Source organism: Carettochelys insculpta, chromosome 1 (genome assembly GCF_033958435.1).
Source record: "Carettochelys insculpta isolate YL-2023 chromosome 1, ASM3395843v1, whole genome shotgun sequence".
NCBI lineage: Eukaryota > Metazoa > Chordata > Testudines > Carettochelyidae > Carettochelys > Carettochelys insculpta.
This window is the reverse complement of record NC_134137.1, coordinates 88,888,826-88,908,339: the sequence shown is the minus strand read 5'-3', so window position 1 is coordinate 88,908,339 and position 19,514 is coordinate 88,888,826. Positions and strand designations below refer to the sequence as shown.

The 19,514-nt window shown below is 41.3% G+C and overlaps 1 protein-coding gene across 2 annotated transcripts in view; it reads right to left on the bottom strand.

Moving 5' to 3' along the window:
• SCEL (sciellin) overlaps positions 1-19,514 on the bottom strand; it is a 67,190-nt gene that overhangs the window by 40,911 nt on the left and 6,765 nt on the right. Inside the window, exons 3-9 of one of the 2 annotated variants that reach the window (XM_074982877.1) lie at positions 16,014-16,114; positions 9,133-9,226; positions 8,375-8,437; positions 7,921-7,989; positions 4,472-4,540; positions 2,368-2,451; positions 912-977 (exon numbers count right to left, since the gene is read on the bottom strand). In XM_074982877.1, coding sequence (XP_074838978.1) covers positions 912-977; positions 2,368-2,451; positions 4,472-4,540; positions 7,921-7,989; positions 8,375-8,437; positions 9,133-9,226; positions 16,014-16,056 — 488 coding nt within the window. In that variant the 5' untranslated portion in view covers positions 16,057-16,114. The remainder of the gene's footprint in view (positions 1-911; positions 978-2,367; positions 2,452-4,471; positions 4,541-7,920; positions 7,990-8,374; positions 8,438-9,132; positions 9,227-16,013; positions 16,115-19,514) is intronic. The other variant, XM_074982876.1, reaches the window with a different exon arrangement.

Here is a 19,514-nt window from a genome sequence, read left to right as displayed (position 1 = left end):
GAACGCACATGCGGCTGTAGTACTAAAACCTAAACACTCACTTGTAACATAATTGCAGCTAATTTTAGCATAGGTATTTCTGAAGTACAGTAAACTCTTTCATATCCAGAAACCCCACGACCAGGATGCTACCGGATATGCAAATATTCCAGTTAATCGAGAGTAGCTGGGGGGAGGCAAGGGTCAGTGGCCCCCCCCAAATAAGAAAGTTCAGTTTCTCCTGGTCCCAGCACTGGCTCCTGCTCATCCGCTGCCCTGCTTACCTTTTGATGGACACAGCAGGAGCTGTTTGCGGGGTATGCACATAACTTCCCAGCACAGGGAGCCACTGGTGGGCTCTCAGATCACCTCACAACATGAGGAGTGCTGGCAGGGCTCGCAGATCACCCCTGGCAAGACTCGCAGATCACCAAGTGGTGTGAGGAACCGCTGGCTGGGCTTGCACGTTGTCACACGGCTTGAGGAGCCCCTGACTGCTGCCCTGCTAGCAACCCCCTACCTGGACACCAGGGACCTGTGCGCGCCCCCATTAGTGCTGGCAGGAGGAGCCACGGCACAGCAGGACTTGCCTGGTAGCTCTGAGCAGAGAGCTACCTGCCACGTCCCTGCCAAAAAACCCACTCAGCTGTGGGGGGAGGGGAGGGGAGGGAGCTTGCGAAGCACCCTGGGACTATCTGAAAAAGAAAGTGGGGGAGGGAAGCTGCATCATGGTTCAGGGTTTGCCAGTGTTATGTCAGTTATCTGAGAGTTCCTCCCATTGATCAAGTAACAGATAAACAAGAGTTTATTCCGTGTCCAAAAACCTTGTTATTGAGAGCTGATTCAATGGAAGCTAAGAGTCCTCAGCATCTTGTGGGATCTCCTCCCAAAATAATAATAATTAACACCTAAATACTACCCTTAGTCCTTACCCTTTGTTTTCCACAGTAACAGTGAGGTTCTTATATCCAGAGACCGGTGGTGGCATCCAAGACTGCCTGTTATGTATTAATAAAAAATTCAATTACAGAGCATGAGTATGTAGTGTTTAGTGAATGAACAGCAGCTTAATTCTATTTCTCTCCACAGTATTTTGAAAGGAATCTCAGAGGTGATATAGAAAATGTTTATAACATTTTATAAGTGGCTACTCTCCTTTCAAACTTGTTTTCCAGTGCTTTAATAGCAACTGCCATCTTGGCACACTATTCTCTTCACGCTCTTGGAGCATTTTTAGCGGAATTTAATGTAAGTTGGTATAAAATGAAAGCTTTAATTACACTAGTACCCTTATGGTACAAAATACAATCTTTGGTCCAAACTTTTCTTTGTTGCTGTTCAAATGGAGTAAGAAGTTAGCCAATAAAACAGGTCTCATGGGGGACAATCAGATGAGTCAAATACCCAAGCTCATCAAACAGATTAAGGCAGGTTGATGTATTCACATGGCTCCATAAAATATTCAGATTTTGCAGAACCTAAGTTTTCATTTTAACCGAAGTAAGTTTCTAGCCATCATTGCTAAGGAAAACTCTTCCAGACTGTGAGCCAGCCATAATTATTGCAGTGATATCTTCCCACCTTGGCAGACAGCCTAAGGAAAATGACTGAAGGGAGTAAACTCTCTGCTGTCCATGAATCTCATTGGGGTGTTAATTCTAACATAACTACAACGCTTTAATTTCAATGTCAATAATTCAGTTACTGATCATTTTAGTATATGGAATGAAGAAAAAACTGGAGCAAAGCCATAAGGCACTGAATTTGGGAACTGCTCCCAGGAAGAAATTGGGTATCCACCTGCAGCCCATTCTGAGTTCCTAATTCAGTTCTCTACTAGGGTTGGCACCTGTGCAGGTTTTCCCAGGCGTGGTTTTGTTCTGGGGGTGTGTTTTTTGAGGTAGCTGTCCTGGGAAATCTGCAATGGTGCTCGGCACCCATTGCCAGGTGTCCAGTCATGATTATCCTGGTCATCCCAGTCTTCTGTATCATAGAGGTGTCAACCCTGTATGCCATATCCAATTCTCTCCATTTACCAGCTATTGACATTGAAGTGAGAAAAGTTTCTAACCATAGTTTTTCTCAATTAGAGAAGATAATACTATTGTTGTTCATTTGTACTGCAGTAGTGTGTAAGGATTCCCATCAAAAATAAGGGCCCATTGTGCTAGACTGAGCACAACTGAGCAGTAAAAAGAGAGTCCCTGCCCCACAGCGGCCCACCGAGGAACAGCCAGCTCACAACAATTTTCAGGAGCTAAATTCTTACAAAAAGAAATCCAAACTCATTAGAGGAAGATGTTGCTTCAATATAATCTTAACACATTACTGATGTGCAACAGTACTGTATATATCCTCAGAAAGCAAAGCAAAGGGGACGTTGAATACCTTTTGTGCTTCACAGGAGATGTGGTAGTGGGGATGGGGGTGGTGGTTGTTATTGCTGATGTGTTAGACGGAGTCCAGGATTGTCTGTTAACAAAAGAGACCGAATTTGCTCGTTGTTCTGCAGTGACGTCATGATTTTAATTAATAAACTAAGGAAAGGCATTTTTACTATCAGAGCACTAGTAGATAAAATTATAGCTACCTATGTTGGCTAAGATTTTCAAACATGATTACTGATTTCAGGAATCTCAGTTTTAGATGCCCAGTTTAAGATACCAAAAAGGATCCTGAAGTTTTGAGGGTATTTTGAAAAATTAGACCATTTTAAAGTATCTCAAACTGGGCACTAAAACCATTAGCAACTTTTAAATATCTTGGCCGCTATATCCATCCATGTCACCATACTATCACTTTCTAGCCACCAAAAAACATTACAAATATCTTTTTCATATTTTGAACTGTATGTTTTCAATCAGACACTATTATTAGGGCAACGCTGTACATTCTCAATTCCCTTTGTCTTCATCTGCTGTATCATAGCATACATAAATCAGCAATGAGGTTGTCTGAAACCAAAGCCCGGAACCACCTTTATCAGCACTGGTTTGGTTTCAGCTGCTTTTTGATACAGACTTATTATTAGAATGGAAGTTCAACAAACTACAAAGCACATTAACTGAGAAATGTGGCTATAGGGTCAGCAACCACATGGTCACCAAAAACTTTGGCATCATGAGGCCACCAGTGATGGCCACAGACTGAAGATCCAGCCAGACCATCTGATGGACCCAGCTAGAGATAGATCTAGATGGTGCTCAGTTAACCAGGAGGCTACAACCCTTTGGGAGTTGCCATCATAACGATGATAGATGATGAAATAAACACAATTGACTTTCTGCCCTGCAGAAATTTACTCATAAGACATTTGCCTCTCATAAGTTATTGTCCTACTTTCTCAAATTTTGAACTAGTAAGCATCAATACAATGTACACTCTATCACAATTCTTGTTATCAGTATCCATCGGGGAACATGTATAGGGCCAGTACAAAGCCGGTGCATCATTAAAGTTCCACACACACACTTTTTGAATTTCTGCCTCAGTGTATTCAGAACTATCTCCAGCCAAAAACCTAAGTTCCTTCTAAATTGCACAGATGTGCAACATACTACCAAGGGGCATGCAGGCATGCAGGCCCACAGGCCTGGAGAGCAGAGAGGAAGAGGGGGTGGGCAAGGAGCAAGTTGGAGCATGCAGGGCTGCAGCCATACAGGGGCCCCTCTCCCATGGACCCAGCCCCAGAGTTGCTGGGCTTGGGGACAGGTGCCTCATCCCCGCACCACCCCAAGAGCTGCTGCAACCTGGAAGAGGTGCTTCTCTCATGGTCCTATCCCTGGACCTGCTGTGGCTGGGGAGAGAAGGGGAGAGACTTTCTTCCCCACCTCAGGGCTGCTGTGGGAACAGAGGGCTCGGGGGAGTCCTCTCTCCTTGCCACAGCACCAAAGCAGCCTGAACTCCAAATCCTTCATCCCCCAGCCTAACCCAGAGTCTCTACCTCTAGTTGCAACTTTAACCCACCTTGATCCATTGCAGTAACTAACCTTTTAGGACCTTGCCCTTCTTTATCTTCTTGACACTTAAATTACTCAAGTGCTTACCATAACTTAGAAGGGAGGTCTTCAGTATTGTTCAGTTTTTCTAACATATATTTAGTGTAGTCATCCCTGATTCAAAAAATGACCTAAAACATGTCAAAACTGTTTGCCAGTGAAAAATTTGGTTTGACTAAATGAACATTTTCACAGAAAATGTGTCTGGTTTACTCAAAAAAATTGACATTTTTCATAAGAAGATTAAAAAAAACAATTTTAAAGAAACTCAGCTGGCAAAATTCTTGAAGTATTCATTTGGTTTTGAAATTTCTGATGAGAAAGTCTTTCACTTAAATTTAAAAATAAAATCTGACCAGCTCTAAAATCTTTCATGTATCACACACCACTGTTTATGCTTTGTATTCTTCCTTAATATATGGATCCCTAACAAAATAACAGTCGTAAGAATGTTTAAGGATGTCTTTCAGGGATAGCAGGTCTCAGACTCGTACCTGTTAGTTTTCCTGTTATCTAAGACAGAGGAATTACTTGATTTATCAGCATCTCTTCTATCTGAAATTCTGTATAGAAATTTAGAAAAAAGTAAATTTTCACAATTCATTTAGAAAAGAATCTAGTCTTTAAAAACACACTAAGAATAAAATGACAACATCAACTGTTACCTGATGAGGCTGCATTCCTTACATTAGTTAGCCAGTACACAAGATGTTGATAAGTAAGAATAGCATAGTACCTGACTCAGTATAATTTCACTGCCTGTTTCTAAAAAAAAAAAAGATTATAAACTGTTCAAATTTTGAATGGTTAAATATGCTGTAAATACCACAGTGGTTGTTACAAAGAAATTATAAAAGTTTTTGCTGCAAACTGACTGTAAGTACTAGTAAAATTCAAAATGTTAGAAAGGCTTTTGATGAGTCATTATTGTATATTTCCAATCAAAATTCTCATCCACCACCCTATGAAATGTACAATGTTCTTTCATGATGGCTTTTAAAAATTAATGTGATGTTCTGGTACAGAATCAGTGAGGGAACTGAGCTTTGGCATTCATGAGTAACATCAGTCAAAGAGGTTACCTTATTTGTACTTAATATTGATTTTATTCAGCCATTAGATTTCCATTAATGATCAAGCACATGACTTTTCATGTCTTTTGTAGAATCCATAGTAATTGCCTAAAATTTTTCCAAACTCTTAGTGAATTCACTATTAGTGTAAGATAGTATTTTTAATTTTTCACAGAAGTCTGAGAATCAAAATATTCTAGTAAAACTGGTAACATCAAGTTCTACCATCTTTCCATGTGTAGAGCAGGAGTTTTACACAAAGATTAAATTTAATCAGAATGATCAAACTGTTTATTTTAAATGTTTGGCTTAAATAACTGAAAACAGTTGAAGAGTTCTGAAATAAAAAATACCAAAAGGAGAGCTCTGTGGCCCATTAAATCTTTTTTTTCACCAATGGAAGTTGATCCAATAAAAGATATTACCACACCCACAGACTGTGTCTACACTAGGATTCCTCTTTCGAAAGAGGGACCCACATGAGGGAAATCAAAAATGCAAATGAGGTGCAGATATACTTATCTGACACCTCATTTGCATATTCTTCTTTCAAAAGAAAAAAAGCAGTGTAGACGCAGTGCTTTCAAAAATAATCCCCATCTTCGAAAGAACTCTTCCTCCGAAAAAAAAAAAATAGGAAGAAGGGTTCTTTCGAAGACGGGGATTACTTTTGAAAGAGCCACATCTGCATGGCTTTTCTTCTTTTGAAAGAAGAATATGCAAATTATATACTAGATGTGTAAATCTGTGACTCATTTGCATTTTTTATTTCCCTCAATCACATGCCTCTTTCAAAAGAGGAATTCTAGTGTAGATGTAGCCACATTGTTTCTGCAAAATGGTTGTCAGTTAAGAGCCATTTTTTAAATACAAAAATGAATAGAAGTGCAGTTATTTTTTCTTTTTTTAATAAAAGGGTGCCTATCCAATGCAATAAAAACAGAACAATAATTAGCCATGTTAAATCACAGAACTACGAAACAGGTGTCACTAACAAACAAGGAATTATATATTCTGCCCTCAGATGCACATGTGGGGCTCCAATTGTTCTCAACAGAAATTCTTGCGTAGCCGTTTTAGGGCCCAATTTTGTGCAGGGTGTGCAGTGTGCTCTCTAGAGTTTTTTTGTTTTTAACTCTTAAAATTAGATGTGTAAGTACAGCACATACCTGGGGAAAGGAGGAATGCCAGACAATAAAATATGCTGGTTATTCAGACTGTCTACTCCACCATTCCCAGCTAAGCAGCCAGCCCCACTGCTGCTGGTCCTGGCCCAGCAGCTGGCAGCCATCCCATCCTGCCAGAACTGCCAGACAGCTGGCCCCACTCTGCCAGTTCAGCAGCTGTCCCCAGCCAGGCAGTCAGACCCATGGAAGCCAGCCCCAGCCTGATGAGCTAGTTAACCCAGTGTGCTAGTTATCCAAGTGCCTGATAACATGGTTTTACTGTAGTTCAGGCTTCTCATGCCCCAGGCTGTTGGTGACTGTAACCAGCAGTTATTCAGCAGACCACTAGAAGTCTCACTAAGCTTCTTAACATTACAGAAGTGACAGGAATGAACATGTCTTAATTTTCAACTAGCTGTTATTCACTGTGAAACTTACACACTTGTCCTTCATTCTGCTTTTTTATAGAGGACGTTCCAGAAAAATCCAAATCTACAACTTTTATTTCCCTAGTGTTAGCATCCAATGTCTCAGGCTGTCATGGCAATAATGGAGCACTCTTTTTATTTACTTCCATCACTATTTTCATGACTCAAATATCATAGAAGGCAATTGTTAGTATTTGTTCTTCACTGTACCAGTTTTGGTGTCAGTAATTAATTCATTATTTTGTTAGTCTTTAAGATGCTCCTGGCCTGCTGTTCTGTTGGGTGAAGATACACAGGCACATCTCAAAGAGCTGGAAGGGACCTTGGTAGATCATTTAGTCCAGCCCCCTGCCCTCTTGGCAGGACCAAGCACCCTCCCTGACATCTAGTTGCCCCAGATCCCTAAATGCTCCCTCAAGGAATGAAATCACAACCCTGGGTTAGTAATATTTTGTACCAAGAAGTAACAGCATAAAGTCCATCATGATGACTAGCTGATTTTAAGGCATGTCTTCTACCTCTCTTTGTTGCTGTTACAGATCCAGACTAACACGGCTACCCCTCCGATACGCTTCCTCACATATGTAATTAGTTCTCAATATGAAGGGAGAAGCAATCTGAGTAAAATAAATGCCCCTTTCCATTTCTCATAAATAAAGGAGGGGTGTATAACCTATGTGGGAGGGAAGCATAGTGACTTGGAAGGAATGAGAAACTTTGGTGAGGCTTCCTTACTCTGAGTATTTTGAGGCTGATCCATTGCTAATCAACTTACATGGCAATTGTATTTGCTGGCAGATGTATTGTATATATTTATCTTATAAAGAAAGAACCCAATTGTTCACTAAATTACATAGGAGTAAGGAGTTAAATTTACAGTTTTAGGACATCCCTTTTTATAGGAGAAGCTATCCAGTGCTATAGACAGAGAATAATAAAAATAGGAAATTCCTTTTAAATGTGCATACAAGTCTAAACATCAACATAAACTCATGCACAAATTGCAATACTGTCCTATCAGAATGTTTTCTGGACACAGAACTATGACACCAGTATGTTCCTCCTCAAGACAAAAGAGCTTAGAGCAGGGGTAGGGGAAAACCACGTACAGCAGTTTCAAAAAACAAATTACTCAGACTACAATGGCATAAATGCAAAGCTAATATGCAACTCACACCATTTTACTTGTTAATACTTTTCCTTTTTACAGGCAAAAGGAGACACAAAACATTATTTGCATGAATATGACAAAATATTGAATATAGGAATATGTTACCTGTCTAAAGCAGTATCAGATCTGTATCGGACAAGTAAAATTTTCTTATCTTCTTTTTCATTCAAGTTACTGTTATAAAGAAAAATTAGTCAGATGTGTAATCAAAAACAAATTATTTTTAAAATTTTCATTTGTTTGCAAAAATGGCGTTTTATTTTAAATACATTTACAAATGTATTTTAACATTTTAATCATTTGATCAAAATGAAAACAATATGCAAATTTTTATTTACGACATTACACAGTACTCAGATATAAAGCAAAGCTACTCAGAGCTAAAGGCCTTTTCCACTTGCTATTGAAGTTGATAGGATGTTAGTAATTAATGACAAAGGAAATGAGACAGGTTTGAACTAAACAAAACAAGTTCTTTGCATAAACTGAATTTTAGTGTGTTTATTTTCCTTTGTCTCTGGCAATACCACTTGAAAGATGTATAGACATTCAGCTATACCTGTGTAAGCTATCTTGAGATTTGTATTGGTTAAGCACAACTCTGCCATAGTTTTCATTATTGCTGCAAAAATAAAATAAAATCAAAAGTCAGATATTTGGTGAAAATCAAATTATTTAAAGACCAAGTTCTTGACAAAGATTTATATCCTGACTCAAATCTCACAGCACTTTCAAACCATTGTAACTCCACCAACAGCAGCTCTTGATTGTAAGCTGTTTGGAACAGGGACTATGCATTTGTACAATGCCTAGAACAATTGAGAGCTGCACTTGTTGGGGCTTCTAGGCCTTATTGCAATGCTAATCATAATAACAGAGCACCTCTGTGTTAAAGTATTGGTCCTGGTGCAATTATTCCTTAAGTGAATCTGTCAAACAGTGAGTGATTGAATTTTTTTCAGACATGGAAAATCAGGTACACCAATAATCAAATCATATGGGAATGTCATCTACAGCCCACCCTGTGAGGTGCTGAGCACATCTGGCAAGATGCTGTGCACCCCAAATTCCCACTGAGGTAACATGGAAGTTGAGGCTGTTGACAGCTTGTGATATAGATGCACGTAGCACACCACTCAGGGTTGAGGCAATGGAGTTTTGACAATGAAATGAATGCAAACTCACTTGGATTACTGTTGCAAAAATTGGATAATAGAATACATTTAAAAAAAACAGAAGAGTAAGTTAACATGCATTCAAGGAAAATATGCTACATATAATCTTTACTGCCTAAAATGAAATTAATTCTTCCCTTACCTCTCCTCAGGTCTTGTCTTTATCCAGCTGTTATCCTGCAACAAAGTCCTTCGCTTGCTGTTGTCATCATGAATAACCTGTTGCTGGCTTTTCCCTGTAAGAGAGAAATTCTTTATATCAACCAATGCAGCCATTGAAAAAAGATTATGCAATACAGTTCTAAAACTTAGAATAGTATTAGAAATACCTGCTTTTCTGAGAAAGTCTGCAATATATCTACAACTATACATATATTGTATCTATCCATATATAATAGTGCATATAATATACCTGGACATTAGCAAAAATTTTTGATACAGTATCCCACAGTATTCTTGCCAGCAAGTAAAACAAGCATGGATTGGATGAATCAACCATGTGAACAGAAAGCTGGCTAGATTGCCAGGCTCAATAGGTAGTGATCAATAGCTCATTGACTAGTTGGCAGCTGGTATTGAGCAGAGTGCTCTATGTTGGTTCTGGAGCTATTTTTGTTTAATGTCTTCATTAGTGATCTGGGTGATGGGATGAATTACACCCTCAGTAAGCCTGCGGATGACACTAAGCGGGGGGAGAGGTAGATACACTGGAGGGTAGGGATACGGTCCAGAGTGACCTAGACAATTTGGAAGATTGGGTCAAGAGAAATTTGATGAGGTTCAACAAGTACAAGTGCAAGAGTCCTGCACTTAGGATGGAAGAATCGCAAGCACTGCTACAGACTGAGGACCAACTGGCTAAGCGGCAGTTCTGCAGAAAAAGGACCTGGGGATTACAGTGGATGACAGGCTGTATATGAGTCAACAGTGTGCTCTTGTTGCCAAGAAGGTTAGTGGCATATTGGGCTGCATTGCCAGCAGGTCAAGGGGAGTGGTTATTCCTCTCTATTTGGCACTGGTGAGTCCACATCTGGAGTATTGTGTCCAGTTCTGGGCCCCCAATTCCAAAAGAATGTGGATAAATTGGAGAGGTCCAGAGGAGGGCAACAAAAAACAGAAGGACACTTGGGCAGATGACTTATGAGGATAGGATGAGACAACTGGTCTTATTTACTCTTCAGAAGAGAAGAATGAGGGGGGAATTTAATGGCAATCTTCAACTAGCTAAAGTGGGGTTCCAAAGAAGATGGATCCAGGCTACTCTCAGAGGTGGCAGTTGACAGAAAAGGAAGCAGTGATCTTAAGTTGCGGCAGGGGAGGTCTAGGTTAGCTACAAGAATGGTGAAGCACTGGAATGGATTCTCTAGAGAAGTTATGGAATTTCTGTCCGTAGAGGCTTTTAAGGCCAGGCTTGACAAAGCCCTGCACAAGAATGGACTATCCCGAGGTCTCTTCTATCCCTAACCTTCTCCATGATTTATGGCAAAAATGAATCTTTATATGTTATAATAAACCCTCAACTTAATGGACTAATGGGGGGAAGGCGTGTCTGTTAATGCTGAAAGTCTGTTATATCGGAATGGTTATACTGTATGATGGTGCACTGACCTTCCCAGCCCATCACTCACTCCTGTCCTTGCCCTGCCTTCCCTTGCCCCCTCCTGCCCCATTCTTCCCCTCACACCTCCATCTCCCCATCCCAATTAGCAGAATAGCAGCTGAATGCCAGCCTGGCTCCTTCCCCCTCCTGTGGCTCTCAGTGTTGTGGCTCCTCCAGCCCCAGCTCCGAGCCACCTGGGCAAAGGTGAAGCTTGGCCACCCCCAGCCTGGCAGCAGGCAGTAGCCTCTGACCCCATGGCTGCAGCTCAGCGCCACTGCAGGCAGCAGCAGCTGGGCACCGACATGCTCCATGCACACAGGGCTGGAGGAGGAGAGCTCCTGTGCCCTGCAGCAGCCCCCACCGCCATCATCTCTGGCCCCAGGGGCCCCAGCCACTGTGGTGGCCGCTCCAGCCCCAGTGGCTCCAGCAACTCCTCCAACCCCAGCGAGGTGAGTCTCTGGCATTTACTGGGGGGCAGGGGGCTGGCAAACAGCATCCGTTATTTCCAAAGTCCGTTATATCAGGGTCCGTTAAATCGGGGGTTTACTGTACACGTGAAGATCTTGGCTTCTTTAATATCAGTGTGTCAAGCCATACATGGCATCATTATTCAGTTCATTCTTTTGTTAGATGTTTCCTTCCCAAGTGATCCATGTCTTACTGATCAATTTCCTGCTGCGTGGCAACCAGCGTAGAAGTCCGGGAATCCCACTTTACCATGTTGAATTCACAATTTCAACTTAAATATCAACAGCTTGATTTACTTCTTACACAGCTAATTTGGTAACTGAGTTAGAAACCATCTATTAAAGCAAACATGCAAAATAATCTTAACCAACAGTCTTAATGCCTGGTACACTGATGAATATTATTTGACTTGCTCCATGGGAACATAGTCTCAGTGCATTGGACAGTTGGTGAATAACTGATGACTGGTAGTTCGGTCCCATGGGCAAAGCCCACTCCTTTCATTCTCAGGGCTATTACTGCTGTGTGCTTTTCTCCCTACCATCATTTGGCTTTCTACCATGACATTACCTTCCCTTTAATTGGAGAATGTGCGTTCAGCAGCAGAGGAGGCTCAATACTGCAGTTGTGACACACCGAAATTTCGAAGCCAAGTCAGATGTGACAAATCAGAAATAGGAGAGGTATGTATAAAAACCATCCTTAAGGACATCCACTTGCTCAATAAACTGGAGTGCTGTGGGAAAATGGGTTCTTCACCTTTTCTTTTGGGAAGCCTATTGGATTATCTTTATATTGTGCCTACCACCACAGCAAAAAACCTCCATAACTGTTTGCTTCACTCAAGATGGATTTGAGAAGTTCTAATTAAAAATCATTTAGACTGAAAGTATATGTTTATGCTCTTTGTGTTTGGAAACACATATCTCCGTACAGAGCATACAAAGTTCATAGTGTGTTCATTTGTCCCAGAAGGATTTTGGTCACTTCAGCTTGTAAAAAGAGAAAGTTATTTTCCCTTTATCCAGGTAGGTCAAGCGTAGTGATGAGTACAAAGAGCCACACGTGCATATGCCAGATAGAGGAAGTGACACATAAGCCGCATCTACACGTGCTGGCTACTTCGAAGGAGCCGCGCCATCTTCGAAATAGCGCCCGCCACGTCTACACGTGGCGAGCACTATTTCGAAGTTGAAATCGACATAAGGCGGCAAGACGTCGAAGTCGCTATCCTCATGAGGAGATGGGAATAGCGCCCTACTTCGAAGCTGAACGTCGAAGTAGGGCACGTGTAGCCGATCCGCGTCCCGCAACATCGAAATAGCGGGGTCCGCCATGGCGGCCATCAGCTGAGGGGTTGAGAGATGCTCTCTCTCCAGCCCCTGCGGGGCTCTATGGTCACCGTGTGCAGCAGCCCTTAGCCCAGGGCTTCTGGCTGCTGCTGCTGCAGCTGGGGATCCATGCTGCATGCACAGGGTCTGCAACCAGTTGTCGGCTCTGTGGATCTTGTGCTGTTTAGTGCAAGTGTGCCTGGGAGGAGCCCTTTAAGGGAGCGGCTTGCTGTTCAGTCCGCCCTGTGACCCTGTCTGCAGCTGTTCCTGGCACCCTTATTTCGATGTGGGCCGCTTTGGTGTGTAGACGCTCCCCTGCAGCGCCTACTTCGATGTAGTGCTGCCCAACGTCGATGCTGAACGTCGACAGCACCAACCCTGGAGGACGTGTAGATGTTATTCATCGAAATAGCTTATTTCGATGTAGGCTTCACATGTAGATGTAGCTATAGAAAAGGAATTAATTGTTTGAAGGGAGAGTGTCTCAAGTCAGTTCTTCAGGAATATTTTCTTTAGTATTTAAGAATACTAAAATATTCTTAGTATAAAGATGGAATTATATATTACATTTAAAATCAGTAAAAGACTGCAAGTCATAATGTGCCCTCTACCACTTTCTGTGGTTCCCTTGGGGACCCCTGGGATGCTCACGCACAGATCAAGGACAAATATTTGTCACTGGGCCAGTGCCATTATCGGTAATGCAAAATGACCTTCCAAAAACATCTCCCTAATTTCCCAGTCTCGTAAACTGTGACACATTCTTCTTGCCAGGAACATGTGCACTTAGATTAACAGATTTTTAAAGCCAGAAGGAATCATTATAATAATTTGGTCTGCACTCCTAACACAAGTCAAAGAACCTCAACCAAAAATTTCTTCAGCAAACTAATAACTTCTGTTTGAGCTATAACATATCTTTTAGTAAGAGATCCAGTTTTCATTTATTAACTTCATGTGATTAAAAAGCCCAGTGCATTCCTACATACACTGTTCCAATGGTTAACTACCATCACAGTTAAAAATCTACATCTTAATTCTTGCAGCATGGAAGGGTGAAGGAATCAAAAAAGTATACATTTCTTTTTGCATTTAAACATTTTCCCCACTCATAGCTGCCGTCAAAGAAGGAGGCAGCATCAATTAGTGAATGAACCTATGCTGAATGCACTTGCTATAAAATTTATGCTTTGCTCAGTCTGGCTTTTCTATAGAATGTATTGATAATATACCACAGTATTCAACAGTACAGTGATGGACATGGAATAACAACAGGCAGAGAGACAAATAGAATGTGAACATTTCACAATGGATGATGGGGGTCTGCAGACTTTGTAAAGGGAACTGTATGCGAGCCCCACCATCACCAGGGATTTTGTTTAATACCCTATATCTGGTGCAAAAGGTTTGCTTTTCAGAATTATTTTTATGATGTCCAGGTATGAAAAGTCATCTTCCACAAGAATGGGATAGCAGTTTTAAAAATGAAGAACTCTATGAGAAGCAAGGAAATCTTCCCAGCATTGCCTTCATATTGAGAGTATAATCTTAGCAAAGTACTCTTGCAAACCCTTGCCAACACATTTGAGGTTTTGCTCTGAAGTAAGTTATATTCTCATGTACCTTTCAAAATTTGCTCTTTCGCATCTGCTGTTATGTATAAGCACAAGTGTAGATATGGTATTTTCATGATGGACATCAATATATACCCAAGAGTACATTGAGCCCAGTGTGGAACATTAATTTCTCCCCAGTAGCATGGAGTGAAAGTAAAATCACTACAAAAGATCCATTTAGGATTTTTAAATCATCTCTCTTAATTTAAATAATCCAATTAACTTGAAATGAAACCCCAGTCTAGAGGCAGCAGCTAAACAATATACTTTTAATATTTGCTTTTAATACTGCAGTGCAGACAGATTACTGTAAATGTGCTTTTTCACAGCATGTGTGATCCAATCCGCATCAAACTATCTGCACTGATCAAGCCAAGGATGATATATACTGATGTGCTTATTCAGATTTAATTTTGCTGCAGCTGGTCCTTAGTTCTTGAGCAAGTATAAAAGGGAGGAGAGGATACAAGAATCAACCTTTAACACATTGTTAAAACTCAGCTGTAAGTTTTATGTGCTGCATTTATTCAAGGCTGTGCTCCACAAGATTTCCTGTTTGAGGCACTCTTCTTTGTACAGTGAGGTTCCCTGCTATAGCCTATGGCTGCTCTCTGATGGTGCAGGAACTAACAAAGACATATTTTAGTTATCAAAAATGGCAGTATAAACATATTTGCCTAACGTCAAGGTAAACATTTTAATCTGGGTTGTCAATTGCAGTTAACTCAAAACAATTCACTTGATTCTAAAAAATTAATTGTGATTCATCATAGTTTTACTCACATCATTAACACGTATTAGATTTTTTTCCACATTTTCAACTACATTGATTTCAATTACAACACAGAAGACAAAGTGTACATTGTTACACTATTTTGTTTTTGAGTGAAGTTATGTAACAAAAATCTGTATTTGTAGCTAGAGTGCACTATTGTACTTGTAAGAGCTGAAGAGAAAAATACCATTCCTTCTGTTTATGTTTTCTACAGGGCAAACATTTGTAATAAAAATAATAATGGAAAGTTAGCCCTGTACACTTTGTCTTCTGTGCAATGATTGAAATAAATATATTTTAAAACATGCACAAATATTTAAATAATCAGTGATTAAAGCCATGATTAATTGAGATTAAAAAAAACACAATTATTTATGATTTTTTTAGTTGTTTGACAGTTCTAATTTTAATAGCTCGGAGAAGGAAGACACCTGTTTAGCCTTTGCTTGCTTTGGAGCTGGCTGAACGAAACCTTTTCTAAGGTGCTGGAATGTTCAGCTCTGAGTCTTTCCAGGGCTGGGTCCTGATTCTGTTTCCAATCAGTAGTAAAATTGTAACTGACTTCCATTTTCATATTTCTCCTTTCTAAGGCATTATTGCAGGCAGGGGTGACAGTAGCAAAACTCTTGCATAATAAACCACCAATGAATTATATTTTCGTTTCCTATGTCCTGTCTTCCCAAATCCTCTTTCCCTGGTCTCCTCCAAATATAAGGAATTGCAGGGTGTACTAGAGAGAGAGAAAGGGGGCGGGGGCATTGTTGGCAGAGGTAAGCCCACCTCTCTCCCTTTTCTTTCTCTGCAAAGCCCGGTCTGCTCACACTGCCTATTCTGTGTGCTTCTCAGCAGCTGCTGAGCATGCTCCCTGGTCTCCAGGGCAACCACAGGCACTGATGCCAGCAGAATCCCTGCTCTACTCCTGCTGTTTCCCTCCCTCATTTCTCCCTTGTGTGATGCTGCCATTCCCAGAACTCCAGCCAGAATAAAAATGTTGATAAGGATCAAGCAGCACTGCTTCCCCCACCCCACCCCCCTCACACCGCTGCCAAGCCGGTCCTCGCATGCATTGCCTAATCAAATAACTAGTCTGCCATTGTTCCCGAGCGGGTAGTATGCAGTCTCATTTGAAACCCTGTTGAAGTAACACTTCATATACTGCACACATGCAATGAAAAAGGCTCCTTGCTTTGCCCAATGCTTTAAATACCCTGAAAGTAACAGCATCAACATTACCACTTTGATTAGGGGATGCTTTTCCTGTTGTGAAGGTCGACATTTTATTCAGGGTTGTATCTTCCTTTGGGATCTAAAGGAAAAAATATTAAACCAGAACACTGGGGTGAGAATAAAAATTAGTGGCAATGACAGTTAATCAAATTGAACTGTTATCTTTCTCAACATGGTGTCTGCTCAGATTTGGAAAATTATAACAGAGCAAAGCACAGCTTAGAAGAGTCTGACACAATTTTACTCATACACGGCCTAATCCAACTGTCATTCAAAAATCATTGGAAAGGTGCTAGGTTAGCTTGAGACTAGGCCCTGTATGTTTTAGGTGTAACTTCTTCTCTCAAATAAATCTTGAGGAAAAAATGATGGATGTTTTGCAAGGTGAAACTTGCTGTGCCTTGGAGAATTTTAGTACATTGCAGTATTAACAGTTAGACTTCAAATTTCAAAAGCCTCTTAATAAATAAGCATTACAAATCATAACCAGATCAAGAAAAACTTAACATATTCAGGGAGTTGGGAAAGCCTTTCACAGTAAATTTTATCAGTAGAATATGAATTGTTCAGACCTTAATGCAAGAGTCTGATATATGAACACATACAAATGAACAGTAACCAAATCTGAAATGTTGGGCTGCTGCAAATACTTAAACTTGTTTCATAACTTGAGATGTTATTAATTTAAAACTAAACTAGCCTTCTGGAGCAACCTAATGCAGAGTGAGGGAAGTCAGGTGCTTGTCATTTCACCATACTAGGGTTCACAGGGTATTAGCATGATATCAGAGGAGCATCGAGGTAGTTTGCACAGGAGGATTTGGATTCTAGAGAAGAAAAGAAAACTGCCATTCCCTTCTCTTATGCGTTCTATAATTCAAGGTTTGGGGTTGGTTTTCCTCTTCTTCCTTCCCTCTTTTTCAACTACTTGTAGCTGTCATTCTTTTTCCTCTTCTCTCTGCTGCTCTCATCCTTATTATCTCTCTCCATATCACATTCCTTCACTCTCTCAGTCTTTTGTCTTCTCCTTAATCCCTTCTGTTTTGCATACCTGATCCATCATTTGCATACACTGATGTAAGCGAGCAGTGAATCAGGGCCTACATATGGAGGGAATGTTTGCTGAAGACTTCATTAGAGAGGTGGATGCCAACTTTATATTAGGACATATTAGGTCAGAACTTGGGTTTTCCCTGAGGGTATGTCTACATTGTAGCTGCCAACAGTGGAGTACTAGTGGGACTCACATTAAAAATAGCTGTAGTGGTGTTGCTTTGGCATCTGGACTTTGGCTGGGGCTCAGGTGTGAAGCTCACCCCAGACCCTAAACTTCGGAGTCCTGGCTCCAGCCCCAGACAGAATAGCTACATTGCAGTAGCATGAGTCTGTCAGCCTGGGCTGCAAAAACTTGCTCCCAATAGCTCTTCAGACATACCCACTGCTGTTTATCCACTGGCCTGCAGTCCCTTCTAATGTGCAGTCTGCTGGAGCCTACAAGAACCAGGGCAAAACAGTCATCTATAATAACAACAAAGAAATTCCCTGAAAACAGTGAACTATGATTACCTTATTTATTTATACAATTTGAGATTGATGTGACTGATCAACCCAATGCAGAGTGGGATGTGAGAATGACAGGCATGAGTTGGGATGGCGGGGGGAGTGGAGAGGAAGAGACTTGGGGATGGAGATGTAGATGGCAGGTGACAAAAAGTTCCTCAAGCTTGCAAAATTTGTTTCTAAGGGCAGCCCTGACAGTATGTTATTTAAAACTCAGGAAAACTAGTTCTGACAAGAAAAGCTGCATTTTTACTTCTTAAACTGAGCTTTGCAAATCATTCCATGAAAGCTCCTGAGATTCCTGAATGCTACAATAATCAGAACACCCAAGACCCTAATTAAAGCAAATGGGAATATTTAACGAAGTCATTGTAAAGGCAAAAGTTTTTAAAACTCTTCTACACTGCTAATATCTCACAATGTAATAAGGAATTACATTTCAACATGTTGATATTAAAGCACTAACAACCCTGTTTCCTTATTGACTAGTATGTTGGTACGAAGCACTCACTGGTACTGTGTAATGTACAAAATATGTGATTGCATTATTCGGTTCCCACCTAATAAAAATATGTTCAAGGCCATGGTAAACCAATCTGTAATAACTTATAAAAATCCTTTAAAAATTCTGCCAACAGAGGTATCTGCATTTAGCCAAGGAAATTCAGTGTGACTTATCACACCTCTGGGTTCTGTGAGTTTTGTGACCTAAATTAGGGTATCTAAATTGCTGTAATCACATCAGAAGCAAGAAGACAAGACAGGCTCCATTGTTTTGTTTTTGTTTTTAAACACACCCTGGCAACAGCTGATCATTTATTTGTTTTCATTTCATCCCACCCCTGAATAATAGTAGGTTTGCTTGTTAAACTTTGCAAAATGTCAGTCAACTCTGTCATGATTCATGTGGGATAGCCCAGCTATTTCTTTAACAGGGGATTGGATTTACTTTCTAATAAAGATTTTGATTTTTTCAAAGGGCAGTTTCCTTAGTAACAGGAGTCCCAACCCTTTGACAGCTGAGCTGCTCTTTAGAAGAAAGAAATCAGCTGTGACCCCAACAGTCTCAACAATCTTCCTGCAGCTCCCATTGGCCTGTCTTTGTCACCCATGTCGGGATTCCACCGGCTCTCTCTCTCTCTGAGCAATTTCCTCCCTCCTTGTGTGACTGGCCACTGGATGGTATTCTGTCTCTGCATTCAGAGAACATCTCAGTATCTCCGCTGACTCTCCCTGGGGGTTGTGTCCGCTGGCTTGTAAGTGACTTCCGTTCCTTTGGATCATTTGTTCCTCTTAGGCTACGTCTACACGTGCATGCTACATCGAAATAGCTTATTTCCATGTAGCGACATCAAAATAGTCTATTTCGATGAATAACGTCTACACGTCCTCCAGGGCTGGCAACGTCGACGTTCAACTTCGACGTTGGGCAGCACCACATCGAAATAGGCACTGCGAGGGAACATCTACACGCCAAAGTAGCACACATCGAAATAAGGGTGCCAGGAACAGCTGCAGACAGGGTCACAGGGCGGACTGAACAGCAAGCCGCTCCCTTAAAGGGCCCCTCCCAGACACAGTTGCACTAACCAACACAAGATCCACAGAGCCGACAACTGGTTGCAGACCCTGTGCATGCAGCATGGACCCCCAGCTGCAGCAGCAGCAGCCAGAAGCCCTGGGCTAAGGGCTGCTGCACACGGTGACCATAGAGCCCCACAGGGGCTGGAGAGAGAGCGTCTCTCAACCCCTCAGCTGATGGCCGCCATGGCGGACCCCGCTATTTCGATGTTGCGGGACGTGGATCGGCTACATGTGCCCTACTTCAACGTTCAACTTCGAAGTAGGGCGCTATTCCCATCCCCTCATGGGGTTAGCGACTTTGACGTCTCGCCGCCTAACGTCGATTTCAACTTCGAAATAGCACCCAAAACGTGTAGACGTGAC